General features: G+C 31.9%; 1 protein-coding gene across 1 annotated transcript in view; it reads right to left on the bottom strand.

Moving 5' to 3' along the window:
* The window catches only part of LOC145321770 (uncharacterized), a 54,840-nt gene extending 37,512 nt beyond the window's left edge, over nucleotides 1–17,328 (bottom strand). Inside the window, exons 1-5 of the mRNA XM_080163377.1 lie at nucleotides 17,211–17,328; nucleotides 16,392–16,448; nucleotides 8,285–8,610; nucleotides 5,355–5,545; nucleotides 3,993–4,053 (exon numbers count right to left, since the gene is read on the bottom strand). Coding sequence (XP_080019503.1) covers nucleotides 3,993–4,053; nucleotides 5,355–5,545; nucleotides 8,285–8,610; nucleotides 16,392–16,448; nucleotides 17,211–17,241 — 666 coding nt within the window. The 5' untranslated portion in view covers nucleotides 17,242–17,328. The remainder of the gene's footprint in view (nucleotides 1–3,992; nucleotides 4,054–5,354; nucleotides 5,546–8,284; nucleotides 8,611–16,391; nucleotides 16,449–17,210) is intronic.
* Between the last annotated feature and the right edge of the window lie 5,767 nt (nucleotides 17,329–23,095).

Raw genomic sequence — 23,095 nt, 5'->3', positions numbered from 1 at the left:
GGGATATTGGGATATGATAATGGCCAATTAATATAAATTAGATGTAGATTTATAGGATTTAAACTCAAACTACATTTAAACTCATTTACACATCCAGCAAATTTACAGTGGATGTGTTTTCGCCAGTGCAATGGATGTATTTATGATAAACTGAATTTTTACTATTTAAATGACATAAATACATCCAACACTGGCAAAAATACAACCACTGATTTTATGAGACTTTAGAAATATCATCATAAAAAGTAGACGAATTTCATTAAACTTTGCTTTCTTATTTAAGCTGTTGGAAGCTTACATATACTTTTTAAAAAAAATATCATTTGAATATTCTAATATTATCAAATTGTACCCATTGTCTATTCCCTATATTCCTGGTGTCTTATATGTTTCTGAAATATCATATTCATCAATAATAACAATTCCCTATATCCCTGGTGTCCCATATGTTTCTGAAATCATATTCATCAATAATAATAATTCCCTATATCCCTGGTGTCCCATATGTTTCTGAAATATAATATTCATCAATAATAACAATTCCCTGTATCCCTGGTGTCCCATATGTTTCTGAAATATAATATTCATCAATAATAACAATTCCCTATATCCCTGGTGTCCCATATGTTTCTGAAATATCATATTCATCAATAATAACAATTCCCTATATCCCTGGTGTCCCATATGTTTCTGAAATATAATATTCATCAATAATAACAATTCCCTATATCCCTGGTGTCCCATATGTTTCTGAAATCATATTCATCAATAATAATAATTCCCTATATCCCTGGTGTCCCATATGTTTCTGAAATATCATATTCATCAATAATAATAATTCCCTATATCCCTGGTGTCCCATATGTTTCTGAAATATCATATTCATCAATAATAACAATTCCCTATATCCCTGGTGTCCCATATGTTTCTGAAATCATATTCATCAATAATAATAATTCCCTATATCCCTGGTGTCCCATATGTTTCTGAAATATAATATTCATCAATAATAACAATTCCCTGTATCCCTGGTGTCCCATATGTTTCTGAAATATAATATTCATCAATAATAACAATTCCCTATATCCCTGGTGTCCCATATGTTTCTGAAATATCATATTCATCAATAATAACAATTCCCTATATCCCTGGTGTCCCATATGTTTCTGAAATATAATATTCATCAATAATAACAATTCCCTATATCCCTGGTGTCCCATATGTTTCTGAAATATAATATTCATCAATAATAACAATTCCCTATATCCCTGGTGTCCCATATGTTTCTGAAATCATATTCATCAATAATAATAATTCCCTATATCCCTGGTGTCCCATATGTTTCTGAAATATAATATTCATCAATAATAACAATTCCCTATATCCCTGGTGTCCCATATGTTTCTGAAATATAATATTCATCAATAATAACAATTCCCTATATCCCTGGTGTCCCATATGTTTCTGAAATATAATATTCATCAATAATAACAATTCCCTATATCCCTGGTGTCCCATATGTTTCTGAAATCATATTCATCAATAATAATAATTCCCTATATCCCTGGTGTCCCATATGTTTCTGAAATATAATATTCATCAATAATAACAATTCCCTATATCCCTGGTGTCCCATATGTTTCTGAAATATAATATTCATCAATAATAACAATTCCCTATATCCCTGGTGTCCCATATGTTTCTGAAATATCATATGAATCAATAATAACAATTCCCTGTATCCCTGGTGTCCCATATGTTTCTGAAATATCATATTCATCAATAATAACAATTCCCTGTATCCCTGGTGTCCCATATGTTTCTGAAATCATATTCATCAATAATAACAATTCCCTATATCCCTGGAGTCCCATATGTTTCTGAAATCATATTCATCAATAATAACAATTCCCTGTATCCCTGGTGTCCCATATGTTTCTGAAATATAATATTCATCAATAATAACAATTCCCTATATCCCTGGTGTCCCATATGTTTCTGAAATATAATATTCATCAATAATAACAATTCCCTATATCCCTGGTGTCCCATATGTTTCTGAAATCATATTCATCAATAATAATAATTCCCTATATCCCTGGTGTCCCATATGTTTCTGAAATATAATATTCATCAATAATAACAATTCCCTATATCCCTGGTGTCCCATATGTTTCTGAAATATAATATTCATCAATAATAACAATTCCCTATATCCCTGGTGTCCCATATGTTTCTGAAATATCATATGAATCAATAATAACAATTCCCTGTATCCCTGGTGTCCCATATGTTTCTGAAATATCATATTCATCAATAATAACAATTCCCTGTATCCCTGGTGTCCCATATGTTTCTGAAATCATATTCATCAATAATAACAATTCCCTATATCCCTGGAGTCCCATATGTTTCTGAAATCATATTCATCAATAATAACAATTCCCTGTATCCCTGGTGTCCCATATGTTTCTGAAATATCATAATCATATTCATCAATAATAACAAGACATGGCAAGTCAAACTAAATGCAAAAAGTGTTATTTTTTTTTACAATTTTTAGTCCATCATTATGCAACATATGCTTTCATAAGTAAGTCAGTCTGTCTGACTTATCACTTAAAAAATTGTGGGCATCTCACTTTTTAAAAACATTTAAACACTTTACTGATTTAATAAATGATCATATTATCATATCATATTATATGCATTGAACGCAGGAAGTTATAGAGACATTGGCCGACTGTTTATTATACTAGTCCCCAAAGTTTATAATAACGTTTTCTTATTTGTTACACACCAACTTTGGATTATTGAATTTTGATTGATTTTTTCATTAAATTGATTGTTCAATCCACAAATTGTAACCGACAGAAGTTGTAAATTTGTGTATAGTGATTAGGGATGTACATTAATTTATCGCTTGTTGTCTTAGCCATTTAGATCCTTGATTGTGCGTGTGTTCTTGTCTGATCTAAACGTTGCGCTATTTATGTACAGTATAGTTCTTGTGAGAAACAACCAGAGCTGGATCTTTAAATCATTTCAATGGTGCGCCAAATCGAGGTGCGCCGAATTTCAGCCAATCACAGCGCGGCATATCGTAAAATGATGTGCTCTCATTGGTGGAAAGTTGGCTCAACCCGATTTGGCGCACCATTGAAATGATTTAAAGATTAAGCTCTGAATATTTTAAATAGACTATTTAAGGAACTGTAATTTTAACCTTAATAAAAATCGAAAGAAGTATTGATTTTGATTGAAATAACTAAAATTTTCATAGCAAAATCAGCATAAATACATATATTTGTGAACATAAAACGTTTTATATAAATATTTCCTAAATTATTAAATAATTACATGATAGCTTTTTATATTTTCTAGATTTAAACAATTTTTAAAAAAATAATGCAATCAAGCATAAAATGACAGACATCATATACCATTAAGTACTCAAAAAAATATTTCTTTTTAATTTGATGTATTTTTAAAAAGTTTTATATTTTTTTGTAACATAAAAAAGAAGAATCTTGAAGTTGATTTTCACATATGTAGAAATACTAATGGATGATTCTTAAATTGAGTTATAATTTATATATATTGTTATTGAAACGTTTTGGTGGCATAAATTTAGGGTCTAACTCATTTAACATCTTAGAAAATATAGGTTTTCCCAGTAGCCATTCCAGTAGGAAGACCAACAAATAGAGAAGCTTTACTATTTATAAACTATTAGTTATTTATTGCTTCGTATTAAAGACAACTTTACGCGGATATTAAAATGGAAAATTATTATATTAACTTGGTTTTGTTTGTCCCGAGTGGCCAAAGGCCCGGGCATACAAAACTAGTATTAATCTAATGATTTTTTTTAATATTCGTGGAAAATTGTTTGAAATCCGAAGCTATTCATAATTTTTAGTATAGCTGAGAACCTTTTCTAATCCAGCGGATATAAATCGGTTTTGAAGGCACACTGAAAAATATTTTACCTGATCATATGGGCTGGGCATATTATCCACTAAAGCAAGTCCAATCTTTGGCTCTTCTCTGTTCGATACAAACCATTCAATTTTAATGCGTAGCTCTTGTACATTTATGGTTGAGATCCATACGTCACAAAAAATCCTCTTGATGCTATTTTTAGCATGTTTTTTTTTTAATTTCAAATATCCCATAAAGATTCCTATATTTTTAAAATCCGAAGCAACTCTACATATCATGATTGTAAGAAAGTCCGTACATTTTCAAACCAAAAAACACAAATTTTGTTTATTGGTCTTTATTCAACTAAGTTGATCTCTTATGGGGTGATGACTAAGGTGATTATGCAGGACCTTATTTTACCCAGGGATCTAAAGGTATAAGACAATAGCAGATAAATTGAAGTACATCCCCAATTACAACTTCTGTAGATTAAAATTAGTGGTTGAAACGTTTGAACACTCAACTAGATGAATCAACCAATCAAAATTCAATAAAAGTCCCCAAAGTTGTCAAGCCAACGAATAATAAAACTTTGGGGACTAGTGTAATGAACAGCCCATTGTCCTCTCTCTCTCTCTTTCTTACATTTTGTACACATATAAATAATACTCTTTGTTTATTTTTACTTTTTTTTGTTTGTTAGCAAATTACCAATTTCGCAAGTCATTTTTTTTCCTTAAAATTTATTTCCTTATACAAAAAATTAAAAAATTGGACGTCTTGTATAAATAAGAATTATCAATGAAGGCTTATTAGTAGCGATTCTTCTCTATAATACACTTTGAATGTCAGTCCCTCCGTCCGCATGTCCGTAACGCTTTGGGTTAAATGATTATCTCGGCTGCTAATTAAGATATACGACTGTAATTTGTAAAGAAAGTTATCAAAGTATTCAGTTTTTAATTAACTTGGTCGGTCAGTTATGAAACACAATTATAAGTATCCTAATTTATAATCAATGAACATATGTTCTTTAAATGAATTTTCCGTATTTCCATCAGTTATTTTTTTGGTGCTTTATTTTTCTCAATCAAAGTATGTTCTTTAAAGCTATATAACTTAGTTTTCCCAACTCTCTAAATCTACCTATGGACTGTATATTACAATAGTTCCCAGTGTTTAATAATAACATTGGCTTTACAACTTTTATGACTTCAGTGAATTTTGATTCTTTCGTTCATTAAGTTGAGTGTTTTAACTTTTCAACAACTAATTTGAATCTACAGAAGGAGTAATTTTGTGTATCATTATTGGGGATGTACATCAATTTATCGGCCATTGACTTATCCCTTTAGATCCCTGAAGATTTATTAACGCATGAAAAGTTGAATTTATTTAAAAACTGTAGATTAATGGTTGGTTTCCTGAGGCTAGGACAACAGAGGCACTCCCCGCGGACTCGTGTCAATAATTTCTTCAGGGTCACACGCTTAGAGTATGACGTCATCACAGGGCTTTGGGGCACCCCTCGGGGCGTTGAGGGGGTGTTCCTCCCCCCGCCACTAGATATACTCATGGTAAGCCGTAGAGATGGCATAATATCACTCCCTGGGTCGCTCTAGGTTTATTTTTATTATTACTTTAAGTGGATGAAAACAATAATTTATTCTAGAAATTGGATTTTGGTAACGCAGTTACTGTATTTAAGCAGTTTTTCAACAAATTTACTTATAATTTTGCTTCGACTGTTATGCATTTATATTCTGATTATTTAGTTCTTACAATCTACAATTGTTAATGTTCGTTTGTCCTCCCGTTTCAGAGCTTCGCTTTTAAAGATGTTGTCATCCCTGTTTATCTAGAAGTAATTTTTTTAATAACGCAGCTACTTTAAGTCATGTATGTTCGCCCACTCAAGACTATTACATCTTTTACAGTAATATTTTTTCTCCTTTGAATTAAAGATTAATTTTGCTTTAAATTAAACTAGTGGCGGCGCCTTCACCATCTAGGGTATCTTTATTCTAAGGGATAGAAAAGGGACTGAAAAATAAAATCAACCTTACTTTAAGTGGAGAACTCAATCAGTTTGTTAAAAAGCAAACGGTCAAATAGAAAACCTTACTACTTTATTTAATAGGATTGGCTGTATCATACCACATAATATCAAATTTTATAAAAAAAAAGTTGTGAGCTTGTAATGTATTTTTTATCCTTTCAAAAATATACATTTATAATATAAGTTGTGTTATATCATAGTAAAAATGTTGCATGTAATCTTTAATCTTCATATTCAATTTCAGGATCATGTAGGAATTACTAAGGAAAGATGCATGCTAACGACAAAACGGCTGTATGATTGCCCAGTCCATATCCGAACCTGCTCAAACTACATGATTTTAAAAAGCCAACTGTATTATCCTAGACCTTATAATGTAGAATCGCGGGATTAAAGAAAATGCGCGTAAAATCTGTGTTTTTGCGCGTTTTCTTATAGAATCTTGGACATTCCCAGGTATCACTAGGGATAAGACAATGGACAAAAATGTATTCCAAATCTCAAATGATGATGATGATACACAAATTAAAACATCATTCGTTGAAAACAGGTTTAGACAATGCAAATTTTAACCAACAATTTAAGATTAAACAAGAGTAACCCCAAGTCTTGAGTCAAAGAGCATGCTTATAAAACTTTGGGTACTAATGTAATTTACATTCTAATGTTCCCTTCCTTCCTGGTTATTCCAGATGAATTCAAGTTAAGATATTTTTTGAATATAGACGGTAAGGCCAGCCGTTTGTCTTTTAGCAGTCTTTAAAGTTAAAGAAAAATCCCTTTCTTTGTAAATGTAACATGATCCAAATTTTATATTAAGTATGCATGAAAAACAAATCTTAATGCAAATCCGAATTTAAAACTGAAATGCTCCTCTTTATTTTATAACTAGCGACTGTGCCCCCTAGCGTTTAGTGGCTCTATATTCGAATGGAGATCAGAAAAAATATCCTAAAACCATACACATACTTATCTATAAACAAGGATGACAACATCCATAAAAGCGAAGCACTAAAACGGTAGGACAAACGGACACTAACACTTGTATAGTGTCAGAACTGAATAATCAGAATATAAATGTATAAATGTCGAAGCAAAATTGTAAGTAAAATTGTTGAAAAACTGCTTGATACGGAATAATGTTTCATGACATACTTACATTTTTAGGACTTGATTATAGAGTTGCTTCGCTTATAATATTGTACTTGTCCCAGGAATCAGTATACCAAAAATCAGATCAATCGGATTATTAGATCACATGAAAATTTGTTTTAAAAAAAGTGAAAAAATCAACATGTTTAAAATGGACGTACAGACATTCTGGTAATGATTATAGAGTTGCTACGCTTTCTAAATCGTACCTAACTACTACAGGAATCACCATGCAAAGTTTGAAATCAATAGGACAATTCTAACATGCCTAAATTAGCGAAAAAAAGCTATCCGTTTCGGACGGACGTACGGACGGACCAACCCTAATTATAGAAAAGCTTCACTTTTAAAAATAGAATAGCCTAAACCATCTAAGGATCTATATGAAGCTTCAATGTAAAGGAGAACCATATCGGTTCAGCGGTTAGCGAGATCCTTCATTACAGACATTAAAAGTCACAACTTTACATTATAGGATATGTTTAGAAGCGCAGCTGCTCTTTTAATAGGATGTGTTCTAATATCAGATCGTCTGTCTGTCTGTCTGTCTATAAAACCATGCAAAATTACTGCAATTTTCTTGTTAAAAGCAGATTTATATCTAAAAATATGAACTGTCAACAATCAAATGATCTATTTAATGACAATAATATTTTCTTAATGCTGACTGTATATAATACAGGCGGCTACGATACCTTTGGAGGCCCTTGAGGGAGGAGTGGGGAAAGTAGACCCCCCATCTTCCATTTTTAGTTTTCAAAAGAAAAATTTAAATAAATTTAGGGTGGGGTGGATAAATTTTTATTGATTATTTATTTCTCTTGGGAGGGCGGTGTTACCCTCTCCAAAAATATTTATAAACCTTTCAGGGCCCATTAGAAGATACAGTGAAAAGGAGAACCATCCTTATCGGTTCGGCAATTAGCGAGATCCTTCTCAACAGACAAAAAAGCTTTTTACTTTATATATAGAGTAGGATACATTTTATAATGTAGATAATTTTAACTTTTTTACTGCATGATACTTTACTGTTATTATTTAACCTAATATGAAATGTTGGTAACTTATTGCTGTTGCGCTACTTTTTAACATTATATTTTTAATGAAACGTTTTTATCCACTTTTGCTTAATAAATTATTAAAAACCTTATGATTATTATCAACACTGTCAGGTTCAAAATCTGTATCAATATTGTCACTGGAAGCATTCACTATTATAGTATCTATAACACTAAGTATGTCCTCACTTTGTAAAGTTTTGTTTTCAACTGAATCAGTGGAATCAGACGGAGAAATATCATTCAGCGGTTGGTGGTGCGGTTGTTGCTGTGGGGGAGGAGTGGGGGCACAGTGCTGTTGGGGGGTTGGGGCTGTGTACTCTTGGGGGGTGGGGGAATACCAATTAGGGGAGTTGGGGCGCGATTTTAATTGAGAGGGTGGAGGATATTGTTCCACTTCCAATGATCTGTCACCTTTAAGCAAAAATCATATACTACAAATTAAAACAAAGTAATTAAGTAATTAAGTCAAAACATTTTTAATTAAAGTATAAAGAATTGTATAATTGATCATTTGCAAATTAGCATAAATAATTTTGTCAATAAATTAATTGATATTTACAGACGTCAATCATTTATTTATATTTGACATTTAAATTTACATAGATTACTTATTTGAATAACAAGGATGACAACATCTATAAAAGCGAATCACTGAAACGCGGTAGGAGAAACGGACATGAACACTTATATAGTGTCAGAACTGAATAATCAGAATATATATGTATAAGAGTCGAAGCAAAATTGTAAGTAAATTTGTTGAAAAACTGCTTTATACAGGATAATGTTTTTGAACATACTTACATATTTGGGACTTGATTATAGAGTTGCTTCGCTTTAACATTATACTTTGTTGTCCCAGGAATCAATATACCAAAAATCAGATCAATAGAATGATTAGATCACATAAAAATTTGTTGTTAAAAAAGTAAAAAAATCAACATGTTTAAAATGGACGTACGGAAATTTTGGTAATAATTATAGAGTTACTACGCTTTCTAAATCGTACATAACTACTAAAGGAATCACCATGCAAAATTTAAAATCGATAGGACAATTCTAACATGCCTAAATTAACGGAAAAAAGCTATCCGTTACGGACGGACGGACGGACCGACCCTAATTATAGAAAAGCTTCGCTTTTAAAAATGAAAATCAATAAACATTAGATTTGATCCTTAAAATCCAAAATGATGGTTTACTATAAAAGGGGCTTATGTTGGTAAAATGTACCTTCCCTCAAAGGAACAAGATGAATTGAAAAACTATCCAGGACTTTTAAAAAGCTTTCCTTAAAAGGAGAATTTAATCAGTGTTAATTCAAATTGATGCAATAAAATCATTTAAGATGCTAATAATGCTTTTAACTTCAAAGTAAAAAAATGATGTGCTTTCTTAATAACGTGTTATTTTTAAATTACTAAAATAATTCTTTTCAATTTTGAAACATGAAGTAACTACATCTCTGTTAAAGTTTTGTGCTTTATCATATCAACATAAGTCCATAAAAGTTATTTTGTAAGAGGCTACCTTGAAAAGTACAACTAATTTTGACTAATATTTTAGAGATCTTTAGCATTAGACAAAAAAATTACTACATTATATCAGGGAGTAATGGAGGGGACAATGGATCGAATATTCAATTTTTAGGAGTCTCAGACTTTGGGGACTGGCTTAAAGGGAATGTGCAAGAATTTAGCAGTTTCTGACTGAGTTTGGGGACTTGCGCATGAAATGCCGCTACTCGTTATGTATGTTTTGAATATTGCAGACGGGGAGAAGGGATAAGGGAAGTGGGGGCAAGGGAAATAAACACTCGTTGTGTTAGTTTGGAATGTAGCAGACGGGGAGAAGGGAGGTGGGGGCAAGGGGCAAGGGATATAAACAGAATAAAAAGGGGCAGTCATATTCTTGCTAGCAACTGGCCGGGTCCAATAATCTTTTAATGTAAAAATCACACAAGTTGTGATTTCACTTTACATGACGCTATGGAAATCTATTATTCAATTAACAATCCCTTTATAATTTCCTACAAATTTATTGGATTAAACTGGATTTCATGCCCTTTCTTTGATAACTCTTATATTGAATTAATTGCCCATTGTCCCCTCCCTTACTACCTGACATTATATAGTAGCGTCTGTGTGCCCATAGCATTTAGGATGAATGCATTTAAAGTGGGCACAAAATAGCCTGAAACCATTCAAAGGCTTAAAATTATAAATAAAGTAGGCTAAAACCATTCCGGAATCTATGTGAATTTTTCCTTTTAAGGAGAACTTAATCAGTTCAGTACTTATTAATTGGATAACCGTTGATTTATTTTGTTAACACATTATTATTAGCTTCAACAGAGGCACAGCAGCCAACCACAAAGCTTTCACGTTATTAATAACCAGAAATATGTCAAATTTAGCAGGAAGGGAGGGGGCATTGGGGTGTTTATTACACTAGTCCTCAACGTTTTCTAATTTGTAGGTCTGATAACCTTGGGGACTTTTATTGAATTTTGATTGGTTGGTTCAATTAGTTGAGTGATCAAATGTTTCAACCACTAATTCTAATCTATACAAGGATTAATTTTGTATATCACCATAAGGGAAGTACATCAATTTAATAGCCATTGTCTTATCCCTTTAGATCCCTGGAAATTTAGGCAAAATTTTCTCACACATTGTCGTCAATTTTGGTTTCAGATTCACTACAAATTATCAATGTATATCATATCATGGATCTAAAGGGATAAGACAATATCCTATAGATTTATGTACATCCCCTATGATGATACACAAAAGTACTCCTTCTGTAGATTACAATTAGTGGTTGAAACGTTTGGACAATCAATCATAATTCAATAAAAGTCTCCAAAGTTGTTAAGTCAAAGAATAAGAAAACCTTATTTAACAAAATATGGGACTAGTGTAATTAATAGCCCAATGTCCCCTCCCTCCCTTCCTGATATCACATACGAACAATAGTAAAAGCGTAGATTTTCTTTAAATTATGATCAGTAACTTACAACAGTTCTACAACTTATTTTGCGATTTCCTATACTGCACTTTTGATTAGATTTTTATTCAATTTAAAATATTAGATTTATATAGATTTTAAACGTTTTATGCTTTATGTAAAAAGAGCGCGGCTACTCTAAAAAAAGGAATAAAGTATTATAGACCGGATAATGCATTGGAATTAAGTTTAAGTTGGTTTAAGTTTTAAGAAGGTTTTTTCACTTAATTTGTATCATAAAGGAAAGCATCATCTCAGTATTTATTTATTGGTTTTAGAAATTCTCTTATGAGAATGTTGTCATCCTTGTTGATTTGATTACATTTAGGTTCATTACCTCATATAGTTAGTTAGAAAACAATGAACCCGTGCCAACCCCGTATAGGGACGACGCCACTAGTATAATAACAAGGATGACAACAAGTAGCGAAACACAAAAAAATCATGGAATAAACAAAGTGAATTAAGGAGTAGATGTTCAGTTGTCACAAAAAAAATGAAAATAAAGAGAGAGAATATGAAAAAAAAACAGGAAACATTAAAACAATAAAGTTTTAAAGAATAGCTGACAAACATATGGCCTAAACAATGTATGGAATAGATGCGCATATGTCATTGAAATTTTCACCCAAAAAATTCAACTGTCTATATTCAATAGTAGCCGAGAAAATCACATTTTTTGCATAGCGTAACAGATTGCCTAACGGACGGACAGACAAAGTAAACTACAGAGTATCCTCGCTACTAAAAAGTAAAAAAACAAACGCACAACATTAGACTAATAAAAATGAAAATCATGAAATTAAAATTGCTCCAATATTGAGATCAAATCGTGGGTTTCAAATAAAAATCAGCCTTTTCTCAAAACCAAAATCAATACCCTTTTTTGTTGATTAGTTTCCTCTAAATATACCATATAAGCTGCGCCCATAGCAGCATCAAAACGTTTATTTAAGAAGGAATAAAGCTTTTCTATCCCAAGAGTATGTTAGTAAGTTAGTCCAAATCAGATTTTTTGGTAAATTGGGTATAGCTAAATATCAATACTTAGATATATGTTCTGATTTTCTTGCAATGCTTGTAGAGTTTCTATGCTTTTAAAGGTATGCCATATTTTTACAAGAATCCTCTCAAATGGTATAGAATTTATTGAACGATTTAAATTCGCAATTATATCTATCCTTATAATAAAGTAACAGGATGTCTGTACCGAAGGATTTCGCTAACCGCTGACCCGATCGGGTTCTCCTTAACAGGATAGCTTCTCATAGGTCCTGGGAAGGTTTATAACTATTTTGGGGGAGGGTATCAACACCCTCCCAAGAGAAATAAAAAAATCGATTTTTTTTTTGAGAGACTTGACCTTAAGTATCGTAGAGACTTGAACAAAAAACACTTAAAGTGCCACTAGAGGCCTATAGGGGGCGTAGCCGCTAGTCTATTAAGATTGGAGGTAAACACCGCAAATATTGAAAAGCTTTGCATCGACAAGACAAGAAGCTAATTTGAATATTTAATTTAACAAGAATAACATGAACCAATTATAATCCTAAATTAATCTAGAAATAGTTTATGGATGAGCGTAGATTATGCAGATATGGTTCCCTGTCAACTATCATCATTTTTATCTACTGTGTTTAGTAAGGTACGTGATTGAGTTGATGTATTTAAGGAGAGGTAATATATCGAGCCTTATATAAAGATCCTGGAAGAATGAAAACGATCTTTTATGACTAATTCAAACAATTCTTGTTTTGGAGTGTTTTTTATGATTCAGTATATCAATAACAAATAAATTGATTTATTTTCTTTCTATCAAAGTACAAAAAATCATCTAATCTTGAATATATGCTAGCTGATACGCCCCTAGTATTGAGGGGCTCTGTATCTAAAGTTGTATTTAAGGGACTGTAATATATAGCTATAAATCTTTTTCCAAGATTAAATAAAAGAAATGATATAGCTTAAAATCATTTAGGGCCCAATGTAAAGTTTCCCTCAAATGAAAAAAGTCAATCAGTTCAGTAGTTATAAAAAATCTTATGCTTGAGGTAAAAACTCCTTACTATTTTTTACAATGGATATTAATAAACATAGAATAATCTATACTATAAGCTGCAAAAGAAAACTTGGTAATGCTTAATCTGTCTCAGTACAGTGTTCTTCAACCTTGTATCTAACTGTTGTTATCTATCCATTTATGCATTATTAATAAGGTCGCAACAATTGACCATGAAAATTTACATTATTTATGTGATAAAATTATAAAGTAAGAGGGGGGGGGGGGGTGTTGTAGCACATGCATTTATCGTATGATAGTGATTTTAAACAAAAAAATAAGATTTTTCTAGTATTTTTAGATTAATGCCATTGATATGGATTAATCTTTTTATTCCTCCTACCCTTGGGTTTAAAGAGAGAGTAGAACTATAAAAAATATATATGTAGATGATAATAAGATTTTCCATCCGCTAATGTAGGGATGTAATTTATAAGATTTTCTACTAGATCTACTTTTTAGGGATAGAAATATATATTCGAACTGTTTATGTTAATACCGAGAACCAGGTTAACTCCCTAATAAAAATTCCTAATCCTCAACTTTTGCAGAAACAAAAATTCCAACAAACAATAACCATACAATAAAGCCTATATTGCAACCTACTATACTAGAAAAAGGTTTACTGCTTCGGTAGGTTTTTGCATTAAATCTGGTTCTTTTTGGCTGCCTTTTCCAAATTTGTTTTCATATTGCATTTTTTCGAAGGACAAATGGTTATTTCATCTGAAGAAAAAACTATCTTGCCTCTTCCTTTTCTTCCAGTCAAAAAAAACATAGCTTTAATGACATTTTATAAATTTGCCAAAAAATTGCATTATACAAAAGTCGACATTATGTCCAACGCAACAAGTGTTATAAAAGATGCTGTGAGTATTGGTGCAAAAAATATGACGTAACAAAAAAAATTAGCCAATGAGAGGCCGTTATTGACCAATGGTAAAATTTATAGTGGCCTCTCATTGGCTATTTTTTTTGTTATGTCATATTTTTTGCACCAATACTCACAGCATCTTCAAGAATGATATCCTTCTTTAAAAGTAACAGAATGTTTAACTGTCTGTCTGTACCAAAGGATCTCGCTAATCGCTGGACCGATAGGGTTTTCCTTTAAAGTGTAGCTTTTCATAGGTACTGATAAACTTTCTGACTATTTTGGGAAGTGGTACCTCCACTGTTCCAAGAGAAACACCCTTGTAAAAAAATAACCCCCCCCCCCCCAAAAAAAAAAAGATTTTTTTACTTTTTATTTTTAAGATTACTATGTAAAGATGACTCTACTAGCCGCTAGTTGTTGATATAATAAGAGCATCACAGTTTAACTGGTCGATATAAAAGTAAAAACATCCTTGAAAGAAAGGTGTTTAATTTTGCTCAATACGCTGTTTCCATAATTTTTAATAACCATAAAATTCCATTTGTAGCAAAGCTACTCTATAACATACAATGTAAACGTTTGTAGTGTACCGCTATGAGAAATTCATAATGAAGATTCCTATGATAAATGGGCATCTACTCTATCAATCGTCATCTGACCGTCAGTCTCTCAAGTCAATGTTAATAGATGAATTGTTATCTACTTGGCTGCTATATGAGGTAGCACTTTTTAAAATCCACAGTCAAAAGCATGTATATTTTAGGTGTGTTTATGATTTTATGATAATTTCCCCCGCTATGCTAAGATTTTGTCAACCTTGTTTAAAGTTCCATATGAAATGAATAGAAGTTTAAATTGCATGGAGTATGGATAATTCTATTATTTCCTCAATATTGGAAAATTGGGTGGAGTTATTTTTAAAGGCCATGCTTTTCTATAACTATGGTCAGTACATCTTGGATATTTGGTCGAGTTTATGCATTGTTTAGGCATAGAAATAATTGTTTTTTTTTTCATTATTAAACAATAATTGTTTATTTTGTGATTTGAGAAATACTTATGGCAAAACTTTTAAAATCAGATACCTTTTTGCAACAATATTTTAAGCAAACTAACTCTCAGACTTAACAAAGCATGATTTCCTATTTTATAATTCAAATAATTTTTTTAGACCTTTTCAATAAATCATCAGATTTTGTGAGATTCAAATAGCAAACTGGAAAGCCTTGACATGAAAGACTTTATCTATATGACTAGTAGCTTCACCCCAAGCCTCTAGGGGAGACAACAAACCCTTACTGTACTTTATATAATAGGATAATATCCCTAAAGTTATTACATCTTTGTATAAAATTAACATGTTGTTTTATGATCTTTACTTTGATGGATGCTGCCATCCTTGTTTCTTAAGATTATTTGAAACTTTTATATTAATATTTTTTTTCAAAAAAAAATGATAGGCAAACATTATCATATTAATAAAATCTCACCCATATAATATAATAATATTTCTTTTTTTAAAGCGAAGCTTTTCTATAATTAGGGTCGGTCCGTCCGTACGTCCGTCACTACGTCCGTCCGTACGTTTGCCCGTACGTCCGTCCGTCACGGATAGCTCTTTTCGTTAGTTTAGACATGTTAGAATTGTCCTATCGATTTCAAATTTTGCATGGTGATTCCTTTAGTAGTTAGGTACGATTTAGAAAGCGTAACAATCTATAATCATTACCAAAATGTCCGTACGTCCATTTTAAACATGTTGATTTTTTTACTTTTTTAAATAGCTTTTTTTCGTTAATTTAGGCATGTTAGAATTGTCCTATCGATTTCAAATTTTGCATGGTGATTCCTGTAATAGTTAGGTACGAGTTGGAAAGCGTAGCAACTCTATAATCATTACCATAATCAGTAGGTCAATTTTAAACATGTTGATTTTTTTTCATTTTTAACAACAAATTTGTATGTGACCTGATTATCCGATTGGTCTGAATTTTGGTATACTGATTCCTGGGACAACAAAGTACAATATTACAAGCGAAGCAACTCTATAATCAAGTCCTAAAAATGTAAGTATGTCCATAATCATTATCCTGTATCAAGCAGTTTTTCAACAAATTTACTTACAATTTTGCTTTGACTCTTATACATTCGCATTCTGATTATTCAGTTCTGACATTATACAAGTGTTAATGTCCGTTTGTCCTACCGTTTCAGAGCTTCGCTTTTATAGATGTTGTCATCCTTGTTTACCTTTAAAGTTATCCAACTCAATATAAAATATTGAAGTTCTTCTCTCCCCGAACGGATCTAAAATTTAATAATTATGATTATAACAAGTATAATGTTGTTCATTAGTAGATAAGCAGAAGGGATATAGAATATACGTGGATATTATGACTAGGGAAAAATAGTTGTCAATTTAGGTTGCTAACATGGAAATCATTCATTGGTCAGTTCGTTTATCCAGTAGGAAGGGAGGGGATGAGGTTAAGGGTGAAAATGGGGCACCCACTTTATTAGAGAACACGAAAATTTGGTGTAACATCAAAGTAATAATAAATCGATTATAAGCAGAAAATAGATCGAACTGAGTATTCAGTAATATGTAATATGTTTAAACGATTAGTCAAAACTTTTTGAATTCAAGGAGGGGGCATCTAGGACTCCTTATTCATATTACTAGAAAAATAGCTTAAAACCATCCCAAGACTTAAATCTGAACATCCTAGAACCATCACTTGACCTATGTGAAGCTTACCTAAAATCGGGGACCCAATCAGCTCAGTGGTTAAGCTTCAGATAAAAAGGGTATAATCAATTTCGTGGCAACGCCTCTTAAGGGGCATTTCGTCGTATTTTTACATTAGCTTGTCCCCTATTTTTAGCCACTGCGGGGGGCTCTAACCCTGCGGGGCAATCACCTAAAATAACTTTTCAAAGGCTACTGTGAAAATACGACGAAACGCCCCTTAAGAGGCGTTGCCACGAAAAGGACTATACCCAAAAAGGCTTATATCACAAAAAGGCATTCATACCTTTATATAATCCATCCAATATAATGATTCTTACCTTTTCTAGTTCTATATTGATTCACTCCCATTTTGTATAAGGTAACTTAAGTTTTAAAAGCACAATTATTAATGAAAACAATACGTTGAATGTGTTTAATGATAAATACACATTTAAACTGAATGAATTCCTTTGATAAAAAGTAAATCTGCTAACAATCAAAATTATTTTAATAAATCATACATTTGTGTAACAAGTACAAACATATGTATTTTATTGACTTTTATTAAGAAGTGCAGCATTTTTACTCAGTTGGAGTTTTTTTTTTAAATGGTTATTACAAAGAAAAAAATGTGTTCCCTTTTATTTTACAAGTTGCTTCTCCTCTACACTCTAGGCGCTTTAAAATGGGAAATAAAATAGCCTAAAACCAGATACATATGATGCTTATTCAAAAAACATAACTCAGCAAGACTATTCGTTTCCAAGATAACCTTAAAAAACCTTACTACTTATCATAATGGCATATGTATTTTGATTTGTTATAAAACAATAATTTCTTAGAAAATATTTTTTTTATTGTGGCAATTTTAGAATTGGGGAGTAACTCAATTTGTCTGTCATTGCTCTATCCCTTGGCCAAACACTCTACTGTTTCCCTTTTATTTGATTTTTTATCAAAAGATAAGAAATAAGATAATTTCCATTGTATCGATCTCTTCTAAAAAATGTATTTGTTTGTGTGTAGTTTAGCCCTTATCCATGTGATTTTCATATGAAGAAGATTAAGTGAGTTAAATATTATCTTCATAAAATTATTGCACACTTGTTCAATCTGGAAATCCTTAGTTATATTGTATGAGAAACAAAAATTATTTTAGCTGAATAAAAAGTTCTTCATTTTTATACGGAAAATAGCTTAAAACCACACCAATACCAGTAGCGATATTCCTTGAAAAGTATATCCCAATCGTTTCAGCGGTTACTGAGATTTTAAGACAGACGGAAAGACGGACGGACGGACAACCATCATTCTACTTTGTATTATAGAAATGATTTAATATTAATGTATTTTTTTTGGTCTCAGGCCAACTATCAATTGGAAAATTTCATCAGATACCTGTTGTCATTAGTGCCGAGAGAATTGACCTGACCCCATTTGAGTCATGTCCCAACGTCAACAACTAGATGCTCGTCAGCAACAATAAGCCACACTGGCTCGTCTACAATGAGTAAAAAAAATCACCTCAATGTTGTCCTGTGCTAGCCTATATTTTAAGTAACACTGAAAGTGGGTTCTATAAAGCGCTTTTCCCCAACTCTGTTTGTTAGTAAGTTTGTATCTATATTTGTAAATTTTACATTAAATGTACCTTAATTGCAAGAATCTTTAGGTATTGTCGGTTTTGTGACATCGCCTCTTAAGGGGCTTTCCATCGTATTTTCACAGTAGCATTTCTCATATTGCAATGCTAAGTTATGCTGATTTAAACACACACAATAAAAACATAATTATAACATATATGGCTTATTCAGCTTTTCATATCTAATATGCGTGTAATTTTTTATGGAAATTAATTCCATAAAGGTTAGCTTCTCAAATACTAAATTATGCTTTGCTCTAAATAAATTCTTTAAAACCTCAGCAAGTATAAAACTTGGATCTAATCCAAATAATAAAATAACAGGATGTCTGTTTGTCTATCTGTACCAAATGACATCGCTAACTGCAGAAGCGGTATGGTTCTCCTTTACAGGGTAGGTTTAATAGGTCCTTGGAAGGTTTATAACTATTTTAAGGTATGTACCACCACTCTTCCAAGAGAAATCGCCCCCTTCCAAAAAATTATTTTACTTTAAATCTATATTTTTAAATTTTTTTTACTTATAATAAAAAATTTAATCATCAAATTCAACTCCCCCTTTCTCAAGTGCCCCTATATGTCTCTAAGGGCGTTGCAGCTAGTGCCAAATAATGTAACCTTTAAAATTTTAGTAAAGATTTTCATAATCAAAGAGCATTTTTTAGCACTGATACATGAGCAGAAATTTGGCAGGGGTTGTGCCTTTATAGGGTGGACAAAGAGGAGGCAGGCCTTCTAAGGGGGTTGCTGATGACCCATACTTACAATATGTACGTTCCTATACAAAATGAACTGTTTCTTGATTATTTTTTAAGTAGCTTAATTATTTGTGACATTATAGTTCTCGTTTTTATTTATAATAATACGTTCAAACGGTTATGTATTTATATAAATTCAATAAGTTAGAAATTCCATACAAATCTATGATGTCATAAACAAATGTTTTTTTTTCAAATGATGATTAATTTATTGAAAAACAAGGATGACAACATCCATAAAAGCGAAGCACTGAAACAGTAGGACAAACGGACATTAACACTTGTATAGTGTCAGAACTGAATAATCAGAATTTAAAGGTATAAGAGTCGAAGCAAAATTATAAGTAAATTTGTTGAAAAACTGCTTGATACGAGATAATGTTTATGGACATACTTACATTTTTAGGACTTGATTATAGAGTTGCTTCGCTTATGATATTGTACTTTGTTGTCCTAGGAATCTATATACCAAAAATCAGATCAAACGGATAATTAGATCACATAAAAATTTGTTGTTAAAAAAGTAGAAAAATCAACATGTTTAAAATGGACGTACGGACATTCTGGTAATGATTATAGAGTTGCTACGCTTTTTAAATCGTACCAAACTACTACAGGAATGACCATGCAAGGTTTGAAATCGATAGGACAATTCTAACATGCCTAAATTAACTAAAAAAAGCTATCTATCTCGGACGGATGGACGGACGGACCGACCCTAATTATAGAAAAGCTTCGCTTTTAAAAACAAGTTAACCTCTAGAGGACTGGTATGAAGTAAATGATCATGTGACGTATTGCAGACAATTCAACCTTCCTTGCCATGGCTGTTGTCCACATATTTAAAGAGTTTGGTTTTTTTTTGGCAAAGACGTTCCATAAAGCATTAAAACCTAAGAATAACAAAAAAGTTGGTGTAATGATTATAGAGTTGCTACGCTTTCTAAAACTTACCTAACTATTAAAGAAATCAGCATGCAATGTTTGGATTCGATAGGACTATTTTAACATGCCTAGATTAACGATAGGAGCTATTTGTTTTAGATGGACGGACGTACAGACGACATGTGGACGGACCGACTCTAGTTTTAGAAAAGCGTAGCTCTTAAAAATAAATAAACAAATTTAAATGTTGATAAAATATTGTGATGCTTGTTTACTGAATTACGGATTAAATAACAAGGATGATAACATTCATGAGTAGCGAAGCAAAAGGATTAAATTGAAATAAAGCGTGGAAAACAAGAAGTTTTCACAATAGAGAACTTTATTGTTTTCACTAAAAAATGAGAAGTCTTCTTCAACTCAAATATTGACCATGCATTTCATGGCCGTATGAACAAACAAAGATCCAAAGAAAGTTATAGAGTAGCTTTGCTTGCTACTTATAAAGTATCTGAATATGCATTAAATGAAGTTATAAATATATCCTATTACTCTAACTTAATAGCCAGACTAGCGAACAGAGGAATTAAAGTAGGATATAGAGTTGGTTTGCTAGGATTAACCAGGGAGGGAGGGGACAATGGGCTGTTTATTTCACCAGTCTTCAAAGTACTATAAACGCGTTTTCTTATTCGTTGGCTTGACAACTTTAGGGACATTAGTAAACTTTTAATTGGTTGGTTAATCAAGTTGAGTGTTCAAACGTTTAACCACTAATTTTAATTTGAATAGAGGGATAAAATTGTGAATCATCATTGGAGTCGTTTAACAATTTATTGGCCATTGCCTTATCCCTTTAGATCCCTGAGGATTAACTATGTGATGAAGTAGATAAATATTATGTTACTCTAATGAGCCAAATAATCTTCAGAGTTGTGAATTTTAATCTCTTTTTTATTCTTCATTATTAGGGGTGGACGATTACATCCGATAGCTAGACTAAGATTCACATAAAAAAATATCTATAATACAAAGTAGCTTGATGTCTGTCTGTCCGTCCCTTAAGATCTTGGTAACCACTGAACCGATCGGATTCTACTCTTCAGGGAATATACCTATTGGTGCTCTGGTGGTTTTAAGCTATTTTCTTGGGGGGTGGGACACCCCCAACTCCCCCAAAAATGAAAAACAAAATTTATTTTCTGGGGAAACTACTTCACAATAAATGGCAGCACTAGAAATACTATTTTTTTTTAAATATTTTTTTTTAATTACTTCTTAGGGCAAAGACCCAAGAGGCTAGAGGCGAAACCGCTAGTTAAATTATAAAGTATTAGCGGCTTTGTTCTCAGTATCTAGGGACTCAATGTTCAAATGAGTGTAAAACTCGATATCAGAAAAATAGCTTAAAACCATTTCAAGGCCTCAAATCAAAATCAAAACAGCCTAAAACTACCCAGAGACATATAAGTGTATAGAATTTCGAAAATGAAGAACTCGATCGGTTCATTAGTTACAGAGATCTTTAGCTTCAGACAAAAAACCTTACTAAATACTTTATATAATAGGATGTGACAATTTTCAGTTATTAAATGAGAAAGAAGAATTTAGTTGCTAAAGTAGTCAAATAGTTTTTGTAGAAGTAAATAGTTTTGAAAAAATGGTCCCTTGTGGACGTGATAAAGCATCCTTATAGCAGGGGTATATAATGGTGTTCAATTATTTCCACCAAAGAACCTATTATTTTTTAATACTATGAAAAAATCTTGATATTAGCCGAACTACTTTAGGAATTATAAAGCAAAATATGGATGGAGGCTGGTAGCTTTTATATGCCAAAGCTGTGAGCAAATCACAGTCGTGAAGCCCTTTTATAGCTGAAGTGAGACTGCATATTTGAAGGTACACTAATCTGTGAGACATATTTGATTTCAATGGCGTATTCAGCTTCTACAGGATGTCATTATGATAAAGACCAGAGAGAGAGAGAGAGAGAGGGGACAATGGGCTGTTCATTACACTAGTCCCCAAAGTTTTATAATAATGTTTGTTTCTTTCTTTGCCTAGACAATTTTGGAAACTTTTAATGAATTTGATTGGTTGGTTAATTAAGTTAAGTGCCAAAACGTTTCAATTGTAATCTATAGAATGGATAATTTTGTGTAACATCATTGGGGATGTATGCTTTTTTATCGGCCATTGTCTTATCACTTTAGATACCTGATATCATTATGACAGAGACCCAGTACACCAATAAAGTTCTCTGGTTTAAAAAGGACAATGTTTAGTAGATGTAATAGTCTTAAGAGATGTGAGAATGGAGGATAAGTTGATGTACACCTCCAATTATGATAAACAAAAGCACACCTGGTGTTATAATTATGATAAAGACCAAGTACACCAATAATGTTCGCAAGTTTATAAAGTACAATATGTTTAGTAGATGTAATAGTCTTAAGAGATGTAAGAATGGAGGATAAATTGATGTACACCTCCAATTATCATAAACAAAAGCACACCTGGTGTTATAATTATGATAAAGGCCCAGTAGACCAATAATGTACTCAAGTTTATAAAGTACAATGTTTAGTAGATGTAATAGTCTTAAGAGATGTGAGAATGGGGGATAAATTGATGTACACCTCCAATTATGATAAACAAAAGCACATCTGGTGTTATAATTATGATAAAGACCCAGTACACCAATAATGTACTCAAGTTTATAAAGTACAATGTTTAGTAGATGTAATAGTCTTAAGAGACTAGATGTAAGAATGGAGGATAAGTTGATGTACACCTCCAATTATAATAAACAAAAGCACACCTGGTGTTATAATTATGATAAAGACCAAGTAAACCAATAATGTTCGCAAGTTTATAAAGTACAATATGTTCAGTAGATGTAGTAGTCAGGTAATAGCAAACTTGGAGGTCAAGG

Source organism: Acartia tonsa, chromosome 6 (genome assembly GCF_053477335.1).
Source record: "Acartia tonsa isolate MP-2025a chromosome 6, ASM5347733v1, whole genome shotgun sequence".
NCBI classification, from domain to species: Eukaryota; Metazoa; Arthropoda; class Copepoda; order Calanoida; family Acartiidae; genus Acartia; species Acartia tonsa.
Note: the sequence above shows the minus strand (reverse complement) of the source record. Positions and strands in the feature narration are given on the sequence as shown.